The 13,983-nt window shown below is 55.2% G+C and overlaps 2 protein-coding genes across 2 annotated transcripts in view; one reads left to right on the forward strand and one right to left on the reverse strand.

Moving 5' to 3' along the window:
- LOC127208716 (mitochondrial import inner membrane translocase subunit TIM16) overlaps positions 1 to 13,983 on the forward strand; it is a 64,783-nt gene that overhangs the window by 30,715 nt on the left and 20,085 nt on the right. The window lies entirely within an intron of this gene.
- Positions 858 to 11,371, reverse strand: Vasn (vasorin). Its single transcript, XM_051168247.1, has 2 exons — positions 11,178 to 11,371; positions 858 to 3,478 (listed from the first exon to the last, which is right to left on the reverse strand). The coding sequence occupies exon 2, from the start codon at positions 3,467 to 3,469 to the stop codon at positions 1,445 to 1,447; it is 2,025 nt and encodes a 674-aa protein (XP_051024204.1). The 5' UTR covers positions 3,470 to 3,478; positions 11,178 to 11,371; the 3' UTR covers positions 858 to 1,444.

Genomic DNA, 13,983 nt, shown 5'->3' on the forward strand with positions numbered 1-13,983 from the left:
GGCCATGACCCACAGGAAGATGTTGATTGGCATTGGAGCCTGTGGCCCTTCCACTCCCCCAGGGCCCAGCTCTTCTCTCATCCCTAAGGATAACAGGCAAAGATAGTGTGTATCCATCAGTCTTCAGAGCTGCCCACACCCAGTCCAGAACACAGCTGTCCTTGAACCTAATCATGCTGCCGCTACAACCTGTAGTCCTCCTAGAAAACAATCCTTTGGGGTTCCAGAATTGCTAGGCACATCCCCAGGGCAGGAAATAAAGGAATACACAAGGCCACCGAACTTGGCACTAACTGCAAACCAGACAGTCCACTGACCCCGTCCTTACCGCCAATGTTCTGTCTCGGCCTCCCCATGCAGTCCATAGGGCTTCTTGCCTTGATGATCCATGTTTTCCCCTCAGGGTCCTTCTTTACCATGGGGGCTTGTGCCAGAGCAGCGCAGACAGCCGGAAGGAGCCAAGACCACATACTTGGCCAGCCGAGGACTCTGGTAAAGTCTGAAAGCCTCCTGCTCCCAGGATCAGCTATTATAAGGCTCTGGAGTGAGGATGCTCTAGGCCGTCTTCTCTAGTTGAAGGCAGGGGTAGACTGCTCTTCAGAACACCCAAGGAGGGTGTGACCTCCCTCTGCCCTGTGTTTGCTATGAGCCCCTTCCAACCCTAAACATAAACACTGTGGCTCATGCTGGCAGAAGACTGGGCGTAGCCTAGGGTAAGCTGCCCCGATGGGTCAGGACCTGTGGTGGGCGCATTCTAATGGCCCATGCTTGACCTGTGGCCAGTGGCCTTGGGTGTCCACAGAACTTAGTGCTTATGTACCCCAAGCCCAACCAGAGAGACAGGCAATTCATTTTAGTTTTTATTTTTATTTTTTTACAAAAGGCCTTCATATCAATAGTCTTACAAAAACCAAAGTCCTTGTCACTGAGTTTGAAAAGCACTTTCCCAGCATAAATGGGAAAAGATCTTTTATAAATACATTTAAAAAAACAAAACAAAACAATAGAAGCAAATCCATATGTGCCCAGAGCACCTTCCTTTCCAGTTTCAAGTGTTCCTGCACTTTTGGGGCCACGGCCACACCCCTAGTGCCTTCCCTACCCCCTCTTCCTGGAGGTTCCTTCACTGGTTACCAGACTCCATGGCTTGGGAAGCCCAGCATGCCTAGCCATGTTACCAGCACATGGCAGGGCTCACGCCCTAGGATTGCACACTGCAGAAGACAGCAGGCGCCTGTGTCGGACATGTTGGTAGCTGTGATAGTTCATTTGAGCTGAAGCAGCTCACAGATGAGATCCAGCCCAGAAAGGGCCAGGAACTGGCTGCTGTCCCACAGCGCCATCATGCATGTACACTATGGTGCACATTGAGAACTTCCTTGTGTGGCAGCAGGAGGGCGGTGGCTGAAAGCCCAGCCCCCCTGGCTGCTCTTTCTCTCTTGGCTTAGATGTAGTGCTTAGCAGGGAGGGCCCCCTGGAGGCTGGGCCCTGGGTATCCCATAAGGGGCACTTCGCATTCAGGGCCACCTGACAGGGCCTCCCCACCTCCCTCTGTTGCCTTGGAGCTTGGCTCCAAAGGGGCTTTCACCCCCTCTAGTTCCAGGGGGCCGGTCCCTGGTCCCACCTGCCCTTTGTCCTGACTCGTAGAAGTTGCCCGTCCCCGCCGCACACAGTAGGCTGCCCCTGCAGCAGCCAGCACAGCCAGAAGTACAGCAGCCAGGGCAGGAGCAATAAGGAGTGGCAGATTGCCCTCACGGGCCTGGGTGACTGGGGCATGGTTGGAGCGGACTGCCTGGGGAGTGTTGGCCTCTCCGCAGGCCTCCTCACCTTCAGGTATCCGCCCAGCTCCCAGGGGTGTGACACAGATAGAATAGGTGGCATTGGGCCGCAGCTGCGTGACTGTGTACTCTGCAAGTGAAGCGGGCAGTCTTAAGGTCACCAGCCGCTTGTCAGGGCCAGACAGGTTACGATAGGTGAGGCGGAGGCTCCGGAGCTGCACAGCGTTGCCCTGCAAGTAGCGCTGCAGCTCTACACGCAAGGAGGTGGGGCTCACTGGCTCAATGCTGAGAGGCAGGGGTTGGGAGGGCCTTGGAGTGTCTGGTATGGAGCTGGGCTTCATCACTTGTCCCACTGGACTCTCACAGTACAAGCCAATGAAGCCCTCTGGGCACAAGCACTCCCGGTGGTGTCTTGCCCCTACACGGCAGGTACCACCATTGAGGCAGGTGGATGCTGGACAGTCCTGGGGCTGAGGAGCAGGCCTCATGGTTGGTGGGGCCGTAGGTGGAAGGGTGGAGGCCTGAATAGTTGGCTCTGTGATGCTGGGCCATGTGGAAACTTGGCTAGAAGTTGAAGGTGCGGGCTCCTTGATAGTAGGCCTGATGGTTGGTATGGTGGCGGCGGTGGTGGTGGTGACTGGGCAGCCAAAATCTGCATAATCCAGATCCAGGAGCAGTCGGCCAGCATTCTTGGGTGGGAAGTGACAACGTGTCTCCTCAGGGCTGGCCAGCACAACATGGCTCTCACGTAGCCAAAGCCCAAACCAGCTCAAGGGGCACAGGCAGTTGAAGGGGTTTCGGGCAGCAGCTAGGAGACGCAGGCGGGGAAAGAGACTTGAGAGGTCACTGGGCAGGGCCTGCAGGCTCAGGTTGCTCACGTCCAATTCCTGCAGGGCTGTCAGGCCAGCCAGGTCCTCTGGCCGTATATGGGCAATTCGGGTGTTGCCAGCTAGCCGCAGGCGTGTCAGGCCACGCAGGCCTTGGATCACAAATGGCATGTGCTCCAACTGGTTGTCAGAAACATCCAGGTCATGGAGGTTGCGCAGGCGGCTGAAAAGCCCCTCATCCAGCTGCCGCAGCCCCAGGCCAGCCAACCGCAACACCTCCACATTGGCAGTACCCAGTAGTCCAGCTTCCAGGGCTGGGATACTGTTGTAGCTGAGGTCGAGCAGCAGCAGACGGGGCAAATGCAGTGGGGGCAGCGCCCGAAGCTCATTGTCCTGCAGCTTGAGCTCCAGGAGGTGGTCAAGCGCATCGAAGGCACCAGGCTGGATGTGGCGAATGCGGTTCTTGCCCAGGTAGAGGCGTTCAAGGCGTTGCAGACCACGGAAGGTCTCATTGGAGATCTCTTGCAGTTTGTTGGCAGTCAGGTCCAGGTTACTGAGGTTAACAAGTGGCTGAAAAATGCCACTGGGCAGGCTAGTGATCTGGTTCTGTGACAAGTCCAGGAGCTGCAAGGCTGGAAGGCCAGCAAAACAGCCCACATCAAGTGTAGTGATGCCATTCTCAAAAATGTACAGGCCCACTGTGTCAGGTGGCACGTCTTGGGGTACTGTGGATCCCTGGCGGGCAGTACAGAAGACGGTCTGTGGCTGGTTGCACTGGCAGCCTGATGGGCAGCCCTGTACTCCAGACCCCAGGAGCAACAGGAGCAACAGCAGGAGAGGTGGCAGGCAGCTCCCGGAGTGCATCTTCTGTTCCTAAGAGCAAAGATCGCATGAGTCAGCATTGAGGCCAGACACATCAGCAAGGCCGGAGGAGAACTCTCTACTCCCCACTCTCAGATGCACCGGAGCCCAGAGCTTGTGAGTCAGGTCCCTAGTGCTCCTGGCCGGCTCCTGGCCCATCTCTGTCATCCCTGTCTGTGTGATCATATCGTTCCGGTGTTGGATGTCGTGAATGAGCATGACACATGCAGAGGTTGGCTAGCACAAGGACGAAGAGCACAGGCAACAGCTCAGTGACAACACTGTTTCCCTGTCCTGAACCCAGGCCTCCTTGCCCCAGCTGAGACCAGGCCCTCTAGCTGGCCGCATGGACAGGGATGGAGAATCATGGGTCCTGAAGCCCCTCCCTGCTGAATCTGGAGAGACAGGATGGGCACTCTGCCCGGGCGCGTAAGCAGAGAAGCTGGCTGTTGGGGCCGCTGGCCCCTGCAACACACTCTCCTGTCCCTCCCTCCCTCTGAGGGAGGAGAGACCGCAGCAGGAAAACTTCACATGGAAACTATGGGATCTGTGTTTTTCCACTTGTGCTGTCAGACCTGCCCAGGATGGGGGCTGTGGGCCGCCAGGATGTGGCCAGTGATGAGGTTTCTAGAGGACGGGTAGAGGCTGGCTGGCAGCGCTTGCTTGGCAGGTGCCCCTTGTCTAGGAGAGAGGGGAGGCTAGATGAATTGAAACTCTCCTTTTCAGCCCCCTATCATCACAGCATGAACTAAAGATGAGGAGCCCTGTGGTTCACATAAGAGAAGAAACATTGTCCTCGCATCGTATGGTGGCCTGTGATAACCAGGCTGCACCCTTGAACAAAGGACAGCACTGTCCCCCCAGAAGTGACAGTGGCCCATCTTTCCCACATGACAGTACTTGCTCAGCACACCACTGCCTCAGTTCCCCCAGCAGACCCTTCGGTTGAAAGCTTCTTTTGTGACTCCAGAGTAACAGGGAAGGGGCATTTGGAGGTAGCAGTGAGTATGAGCTGGGACCCAGGGCTTGAGTCCAGCCAGCCTGAGAGGGCCTTGCCCTGGGACAGGGTCCATGCCCTCTAGGGCCCCATGTCTTAACAACCCATCAAAGGCTGGGCTCCCACTCTTACCCTGGGATGGCAGAGGTCAACAGCTTGCTCGCTTCACTTGGGCTCCTGGGACAGCCTGAGGGCCACAGCAAGGCACAGTTCTCGCCCTGGATGCCCCAAAGGTCTGAGCCTCACACAATGTGCCAACCTGTCCTGCATAAGAGCTGACAATTCCTTCCCATTCCAGGCACCTACTGTTCACACAAGGGCCTTTTGTCCTAGAGCTGGGGCCTCCCTTCCCCCACATGTGGCCACAACAGGTAACAAGACCCCTACCCAGCCTGCCTTTACCACTATCCCATCTGTGGATTCCCCTTTTCCAAAGCATAGGGGCCCCTGGTGTGTGAAAGGGAAGAAAACAGACTGAGTCCCAGGACAGGTGAGTTAAATGCCTGGGGCCTTAGGCCAGCTCTAAGTGAAAGAAAAGGCCTTGTAGCCCAAGTTAAGCCTGCAGGCCCCTATCTACCTGCGGCGTCCTTTTGTCAGGGAAGGGGTCCCTTTGGTACCTCCTCTTCTGTTACTCCGGATGGACAGGAACAGCCCTCTGATGAACACCTTGGAACTTCCTCACCCCTGGCCTGCTCTGCAGACACGCTAACAACTCACTGAGGCAGAGGTCCTGCCTGCCTTTGCACCTTGATCTACAGAGCCTGTGTAGAGCCTCTCTGCTGAGGGAGCACTTCGGTGGGGCCTCACACTGAGAATCACCTGAGACAAGCCTCAGAACCCCAAGGCCTCGGGTGCCCCTGATCCTCCCAGCACCTCCTCACTCTGCGTTTAGTGACCTAAAACTCAGTTGTACCACCAGCTCCCTTACCCGACAGGACCCTTTCCAGCCTCCTTGACTCAGGGCGTGTCCAGTTCAGCCTAGTTTCCAAACATGGGCTTCAGATGACCTCCATCCACACCTCGCACCCATTTAGCGGGCGGGAGGCCTCCCCCTCAGTCGTCTTCTCAGTGGGGCTAGGCCAAGGTCAGGCAGCAGGGGACCCTACCCATGACTGGCCTAGCCACACTGCTGGTTTGTCTCCCTCAAGGGTCTTGTTTAAGGCCCTGGTTAAGAGCTTGTTCTAGTCAGGCGGCCCTGTGTCCAATTGTTGAAGCTGGCGTGCTAGGGAGGTGCTCCTTCTGCGGCACAAAGGGGAGCACCTATGCTTCGCCCAGCAGTTGAAGGGGAAAAGGAGATGTAGGATGGCCACCTGGCTGGCAGGGTGTAAGCTACGGAGCATCCGTACAAGTTGGTAGGTGAGGGAGCTGAGTTAGATCAGGGGTGACCAAGCTCCTGGGCCGAGAAGACCATATAGGTAATAAATAGCCAATCAGTTCCCATTCCTCTAAGAATTGTGTAAGTTTCTCTGCCTGACCCTTGGTTTCATCTCTCTCAGCAAGGGGAAACTGAGGCCAAAAAGATGGTTCTAGAGCTTCGGAAAACTTGAGCCTGCAAGCTGCAGTCTGTTGGCTGGGGAACTCTATCATGGCTCATGTGTGGGCAGCCCTTGAAGGAAATCTGGATAGGGCAGAAGCTGGCCATAGTGGGAAAGGGTGAGACAGGCCTGAGTTCAGGTTGAGTGTCCTAGAACTCACTATATAGACAAGGCTGGCCTTCAACTCATGCCTCTGTCTGTACTAGGAGTAAAGGTGTGCACCACCATGCCCAGCCTGAGTCCCTTCTTGACTGAGTTTCATCTTTGACCTACAGAACTGTTATGTGCAGCCCTGAAGACTTCCTGTGTGTGTGTGTTGACTTTTAAACAGGGAGATCTTTTTTAAAAGTGTAAGGTTGTTTTGTCATCTTCCCTGCATGCGTGTGTGTACAGTGCCTGTAAAAGCCAGAAGAGGCTGTTGGATTCCCTGGAGCTGGTGGTTGTGAGTCCCCTCCCTAATCGGTACTGGGAATCAAAATCTGGGTCCTCCGGAAGAGCAGCCTGTGCTCTCAACCACTGAGCCAGCTCTCTAGCCTCAAACAGAGAGTTCTTTTAATAAGTTCTGAGGGTATTTAGCGTGTCTGCGACCTGGGTCCCGCCTGGTGTGTGTACAGGTGGGGGTGGGTAGCTTCTCTAGAGTTGCTGCTGCCCTGTGCTTTCAGCTGATTACAGTGGCTCTGAAAGGACCACAGGCTTTGCTTTGATATCCGATCCTTGTGGGGTGACAGAGTGACCACATCCTTGTAAAAGCTGTGAGGAGAGTTCTGGGCTTTAGGGGTCAGGAGGGCAACAGCATTGAAGGGTCAGGCCTCCTCCTCCTCCTGGATTCTTCACCTATGTTGGTCTGACTCTACCTCAGCCTGATGGGCAGAGGCCAGAATGCCTGGCTCTCTCAACAGCTGGGAGCCAGGCCACACACCCCACCTTAGCATGTATTGCAGCTATAGTCCTAGTGCCTGCTTCCCAAACCACTTGCCAAATGGTCAGTAAACATTACTAGCCACTGTAGGCACTACCTATAATCCAGGAGCCCTGCCTTCCTTGTGAGCAGGACCCACTGTGGAGACTGTACCACCTTCATGCTAACTAGAGACCCCTGGGCCAGGGTTAAGGCCACGTGATGAGGGTGTGTCCTCAGTTTTGTAAAGGAATGTGGGGGAAGCTGTCCTTTAGCCCAACCTCCTGAAGCACATGACCTCCAGGAGGGGCTCTGTGAGTAAGGACAACTAAGAGCATTGGTCAGCCAGTTCTCCAGGGCCCAGAATGCCCTCCACACCCAAGTGTGTGACACACTTGTGGGCACCCACCCATACACATGCCTGAGGTCAGTCAGGGACGGGAGAGTGGGTGGGGTAGAAGCCAGGCATTTGGTGAGCACATCAGCCCTGGAGCTGGTGCTTCTCCCTGAGGCTGAGGCAGGCCGTCTGCCCAGCGAGGTGGAGAGGACAGTTCAGAGCCCGCCCCCTCTTTGCACACTTTGTCAGGGTAGGTACAGATAGACTCTGCACGATCTGACTCTCAGCTCTGGGTTCCAAGCCTCTGTCTCCTAGTGCTGGACTGAATGGGCTGTACTCTGCTCGCCAGGCCTGGCAGCAGCCCAGCCCCAGGAGGCTGCCAGCACACCCCCAACCCCTCCCGCAGGCGGGACTGTGCCGGCGGCCAGAGTGGCTGGCTCCAGTTTCGCTGACGTGTCTGAGGCAGTTCTCTAAAACACAGCAGTCCTGGCCCAATAGAGAGGATGGGTTAAGGGTCTCTATTAACAGGTTCTCAAACAGAAAGTGGGGGCGAAGGCACCACCTGGCCTGGTGATTGAGTCAGGGAGTCCCCATGCCAGTTCTGTTTACCTGCTTTGTGACCTCACCCCCACGTCCTGCCCTCTGTGGGTTTCCATATCTGCTTGTAACTCAAGGGGCTTTTGGTTAGGATTTGAGCTGTAGGTTATGAGTCACCTAGAAGCTCTCTTCAAACGGCAATTCCCTAGGCTGCGTCTTTTTTTTATTTTATTGTTTTTTATTTTTTTAGTTAAATAAGCATTCCTGTTGGGGAGAGCCTAGCAGCTATGTTTTGAGGAAAATCTTCTGTTGGGTCTTCTGCACAGCTAGAGAAACTGCAAAGAGGCCAATAAGGACACCAGCCTAACTGTGTCTGTCCAGGAAAGGGTTCTGGGTCTTGGAGTAGGTGTGGCCAAGGTGGCCTATCACCACCCAGGTGGGCATCTTCAGTGGCCCCGTGGGTGACCTGGCTGCCGTCAGACCTGTCAGCCAAGGCAGATAGATCAGTGACTAAGATCAGTCTCTGGCTCAAGTGAACCCTTGGGGTGGTGGCGGCTGTGCCATTTTAGGAGAGGTGCCACCTGTTGGGCAAGAACACCTGTAGCCTCAGGAGCTATGTGGTGGCTGTGGCCCAACTAGAAGTGGGCTAGTAGCATGACACTGTCAGCACACATGCATGCGCGCGTGTGTGTGTGTATCTGTGTTTGTGTTTGTGCGGGCGCACCCGAGCAGCAGCTATGATGCCACTGGGGCTCAGCCTCCTACTGCCCTGTCCCTGCCCAGGGCCTGGCGTCCATTGAATAAGCTATAACCCTGCAATTAACCCTGCACCTTCCAGAACACCTTAGTCACTACAGAAGGCCATCCACCCCAAGCTTCCCAGACATAGGAGTCTGAGCAGGGGGTGGTCTCAGAAGGGGTCTTTTTCCTACTCACATGCATCATTCCATTGTCCTACAAGTCACTCGGCCATTGATAACACAAGAGGTCCCTTCTGGGGGCTATGAACTGGTCACTGAACCACAGCTCTGCCCCCACAGTTGTTACTATTGACCAGTGGCTGGGGCTGAGGGCCAGCAAGGTTCCCAGCCCACCCCAGTTCCCTCAGAGCAAGCCAGCTCCCTCCTTAATGCAATCTCTTAGGCAGCCTCCAGGAATGTCAGAGTCTTATTGCATTCCCAGGAGGAGTCGGGTGGGGGGCTGTCCCCAACCTTGAAGAACTGGCCTTTTGCCTCCCCCTACCCCCGCCAAGCCAAAGTGGCCCGAAGAAGCCTCCTCACACCCAGGGAGACTGGAATGAGGAAAAGCGGGGGAGGCCTGCGGCCTGGACAGCAAGCAGGCTGAGGGGTTGGGGAAAGCAGCCCGGCTGACTCTGGAATGTGGAAACTGATAAAAGGAAGGAGGTCCAGTCCTCCCCAGCGCACCAAAGCACCCCTACTGGCCCGGCCGCAGTCACGTGCACAGACACACACCCTCTGGGCCATACTCCTACGTGTGTGTGCACAAGTCGCGTGCCTCTGTGTGTGTGTGTGTGTGTGTGTGTGTGTGTGTGTGTGTGTATACACACCTCTCCCTCTGAGAGCACACACAAATTCCATAGCAGTGAGGGGCACTGGTTTTCTTGGCAACACAAGAGCCTTGGGCTCCACAGCTTTGGGAGGGGCTCTGAGGGAGCTCTGGAAGGGGTGACTGATCCCCTTCACATAAGATTAGGACCTGCCAGTGATCAAGAATGATTTTAGGCACTTATCCAAGAGAGCTGTCTGCCTGGGGTGGTGTCAGGGGGGACTACTTCCTGGTGCCCCACTTTCCTGGGTCTCCAGTTAAACCAAGAAGGCTCACTTAATGAGCCACAAAAATCCTGGTTCTCCCCTAGGACCTAACTAGCCCAGGGCTGGGGAGATCTGGAATGGAAATGAGACGGAGGGGTCTTGCAATGTCTGAGAGGCTCCTTGTGCCCAATTCCCCTCCCACCACTTCCCCGGGGTGGTGTCCAGACACTCTGGGACAGCAGCCCTCCACCCAGTACCCTCTGACTGTTGTGCCCACATATCTCAGGTGGCTGTTCTGGTATGCAACTCCAAGGCTTGGGAAGCTAGGGACAAGCAGTGCCTCCCCCCTACCAGGGCTGGCACGTGTGCGCCTTGGTCCTTTCCTCTCTGGATGGGAGATGCTAGATAGTGTCTGGAGGGAATCCAGCTGGGCCGCTCATTACCAGAGCCCTCTTCCTGCCTCTGACACTCTGTTTACAGAAGTTCCCCCGGGGGCTGATTCCCCTGGGAGAGGACAGTAAACTCTAGGGACTGCCCTCCCATCCCCCACCTGCCACCCCCAGCTCTCCAGCTCTCTATGGGGCTATGCTAACAGCTGGTCCCATACTGGCCTTCATTGCCCATACCAATGGAGCCCCTCACAAGGCTGCAGCCCACCCACATCTCTGCTTTCCCCAGCACCCAAAATCCAGCCTAGGGGGAAGGGAACTTTTATATTTTAGCCAGTCCTCTTCCCTAGGGACTCTTGGCCCAGACAGAGAAGATATCTCCTGGTGCCTCTTTCTGGAGCCTCAACTACTTTTAAAGCAAAAAGCAAGCTAGGGGACTCCTGACCCTTGGACTACTTCCATTCTGCTGAGGCCATTCCTGGGATCCAATGTGTGGAAGCAGTCAGCGACCCTGGCGTGGTAATCGTTAACGAATGGGGGTGAGGTAGTGTGGTTGGCACCAATCAGCTGGCCTGCCAGTGACCACAGGGAACCTAAGCAGCCCTCAGGCCCCAGAGCAGCCAGCTCAGGGACACAAAGGACTAGACTGGCCATAGGCCATTGGGTTTGCAGCCCAAGCAAAGCTCATTCACTGGTAGAGATGAGATGCTCTGATAGGGAGCACCAAAGGTTCTGGTCAGCCAAGTCCATGCCTCACCTGGGGGCGCGCCTATCAGTCTCCCCATTCTCACTCCTCTCCAGGGCTGCCTGCATATTTGTGGGCTCCAGTTCTGCCATGTGTGACAAGGCCCAGAGGACCCCAGGCAACCAGGGGCCCCAGACTGTCTGACCCCATGAGGAAAAACTAACCAGACTACGGCTGGGCCATCCCCTAAAAGAGGTTTGATTCATAAAACTGGTCACGCCAGAGGGCCCAGCCGTGGGAGGAGGAAGCAAGGGAGGGGGTGTTTATTTTGTCTACTCAGAGCCTCACGGGTAGGTGAGCCCTGTACGAACCTGCCTCTCTTGAAGGACCCCGAGTGGGTTCGGGGGTGCAACTGGACCGTGCCCGCCCAGGTAATCTCCCGAGGCCGAGGGAAGCCCCTTTCTCCCGAAGTCACAGTCCCTCCAGAGAATGTGTGCTAGTGTGCAGGGCGAGTGTGATCAACCCTGCCTGTCGCCCCCTCCCTCGCCCCTAGACACTCACCCGGGAAGCAACGGCCCACGGAGCCGGGAGGTGCGGCCCAAAGCTTCAGTGTGACCTCAGTCCTTTGCCTCTCGCCTCCGGCAGGTTCTGAAATGTCCGGGGTCCTGGGGTCCAAGGCTGCAGCGTCCACGTCTCCCAACCCCGGGCTCTGGCTCTTAAGTTGGCTGGTAAGAGACTGGTCTCTCCTTAAGATGTGGGGTGGGTGGGACTATCTCTAACGAGGGCGGGGCTTCTCCCCATTGGCTGAGGCAGGGTATGGCCGAGCCTACACACACCCACCTCCACTGAGCGGGGTCATTGCACTGAGCAGGCCTAGTTTGCACCTAGATACCTCCAGATTGCAATGAGGAGAGATTTTCATTAGGCTGGCGTAAGTCAATCTTCAGTTTGCTCTGTAACGTTGGACAGGTTTCTGCTTTTTAATTAAGAAACAAACAGTGGCACACGTTCGAGAAGTGGACGTTAGGGTCGGTGAACTGGAGAAGCAGAGGTGGATAAAGGGGCCAGCAGGGTTGAGGGCTTAGTCCCCATGACCGGCCCAGCCTGCCAAAACCGAGGATTTTTCATACAAACCTAAATCTCTAGGTGTAATCTCACAATGTGTTATTGTTGGTAGCTAATTCTACTTTCAAAAGCTAGAAAGGCTACATGAAGTACTTCCAAGAGCCTCTTATATAAGATCTCTAATGCTAGATTTGGTATTCCTGTATCCATGACAGCATCCCTGGTCACTTTCCACAGCTTTAAACAAAAGATTTGAGACTTAGAAACAGACTTCTGCTCAAACCCCTACGGTTACTGGAAGCCTCGAGACTAGGATATGCTTGGGATGGGAGGCGTGGCTGTGGACTTCATCAACAGTAGGAGGGACCTCGGTGTTTACTGACAGTGGCCCTTGATTGAGCAGGAGGCCCGGTGCCAGGGGCTAGGTCAGAAAAATCCCCTGCCTTGTGAGATTCCAGGAACATGAGCATCCTCTACCCTCCCCCGCCATGGCTGTGGTTAGAGTCATGCCTCAGAGCCTTTGGGGACCCAGCTCGACTCCCAGATTACACCATCATACCCACCTCCTTTTCTGCCTGGTCTGTAGCCAAGGCCTTTGTCTCGGGCACACACTGGAGGCCTCTGCAGGACTCCATCACCAGACATGAAGGTGGTCTGGGGCTAGTCATCAGGAGCTCAGCAGGATCCCTCCCCACTCTCGCCCTTGTGTTGTAAATGCAGAGCATTGATGACAATACACACACACACACACACACACACACACACCTGGGCAGAACTGACCCCAGGTGTTTCATTTGGCCTGTGTGGTGGGTTTTCAAAGTCATTGCTGGAATTGAAAAATCAGGTGGTTTCACGTGAAAATGGGGTTTCCTGGCCTGTCCTAAACAGTAAGTCTTCTATAGCCGAGTGGCAGTTGCCCCCGCTGGCCAGGGCTTGGGTTCACCAGTTACCCCAGGCCCAAATCCTCTGTATGACAGGCTCCTCTGAAGTCTGAGGCAGGAGGATCACAAATTCAAGGCCAACCTGAATGACTCTTATAAGACCTTTCTCAGAATAGAAGTCTGAGGGTATACCTTAGTGGCAGAGCACTTGAGATAAATAAAGCCCTAGATTCAATACCGGGTACCAGCAAAAAAAAGGGGGGGGGGCTCAAGTGCTGTATGACTTCTCGTCAGCCTGTCCCAAGCTTCTTCCCAGAGCTCACAGGCGGCTTCCAGGGGATCCTAACTTGTCTGGCCTCTCCCTGTTGCTCCCCAGGTACCACCCCTCCAGTGGGCCCCACAGAGGAAGTGAGTGTGCTATGCCTTTGGCCTAGCCTGGATGGCAGCAACAGATCCATGGGACCCAGACTGCTTTTGATAAGGGCCATTGCCAAGCTGTCTGGGTCCATGGAGAGGAGTCCAAGTGCTGCTTTTTCCCAACAAGCCCACCCCTGCCTGTCCTCTCACAGTACCATCACAGCGCACTTGGTAGGCAGGGCTCATGGCATTCTCAGACCAAAGCCACATCTCACCAAGTAGTAGATGACACCATTTCCTCAGTCTTCTGGCTAGGGATAGCCTCAGGGCTTTGGCCCTCTCTGGCTTTGGGTTTGGGATACGCTCTGGCCTGGTGTCAGGTTTGAGAGTCCTTCAGGGTGGCAAGCCTAGAGACCACAGCACCAGGAAATGTACTAACACTATATCCCTTCCCTGTATCTGGCCTTTTTTCAAGTCAAGGTGTGTCTTCTGCATTCTGGAGTCAGGCCTGTGCCAGTTGTTGGCTGTTAGTGCTGGGTGCTGTGACCCTGTTTCCCTGCCCATCACGGGCAGTGGGCAGCAGGATGCTCCTGCCTAGCAGAGATGTCCAGATGGCTCTGCCTGAGGCAAGGAGGACTGGCCTGACCTGTCAGAGGAGCCAGCCCTGCAGTCTATGACTTCCTGCTCCTGCCACCCAACACCTGAGTCAGTAGGCAGGAGCTGAGGGGTGGGATGAGGGCAGGCCTGGCCAGGCCTCTTCAGGAGGTGGCTTTAGAGAACTGGTAAGTTGTGGAATTCATGGGCAGTACAGTGGCAGGCCACAGAGGCCTGGCCCCCACCTCTCTTGCGGTCTCCATGCTCCTTTAGTTTCCAGTTTTCCCAAACTTTCCTTTCTTTCTCTTATATATATATATTTTTTTATTAATTTATTCATATTACATCTCAATGGTTATCCAACCTTTCCTTTCTTAGTAATGTGTGACTCCACCTCAGTGTCATCTTGTTCCCACCCTACTTTGTTTAATCGTACGATTTAGCTGGGGATTGTAGAACAATTTGCCTAG

This window comes from Acomys russatus, chromosome 25 (assembly GCF_903995435.1).
Source record: "Acomys russatus chromosome 25, mAcoRus1.1, whole genome shotgun sequence".
NCBI classification, from domain to species: domain Eukaryota; kingdom Metazoa; phylum Chordata; class Mammalia; order Rodentia; family Muridae; genus Acomys; species Acomys russatus.

What these genes read in the sequence shown, in the direction of transcription:
- Vasn (XM_051168247.1), bottom strand. Translation starts at nt 3,469, where the DNA reads ATGCACTCCGGGAGCTGCCTGCCACCTCTCCTGCTGTTGCTCCTGTTG.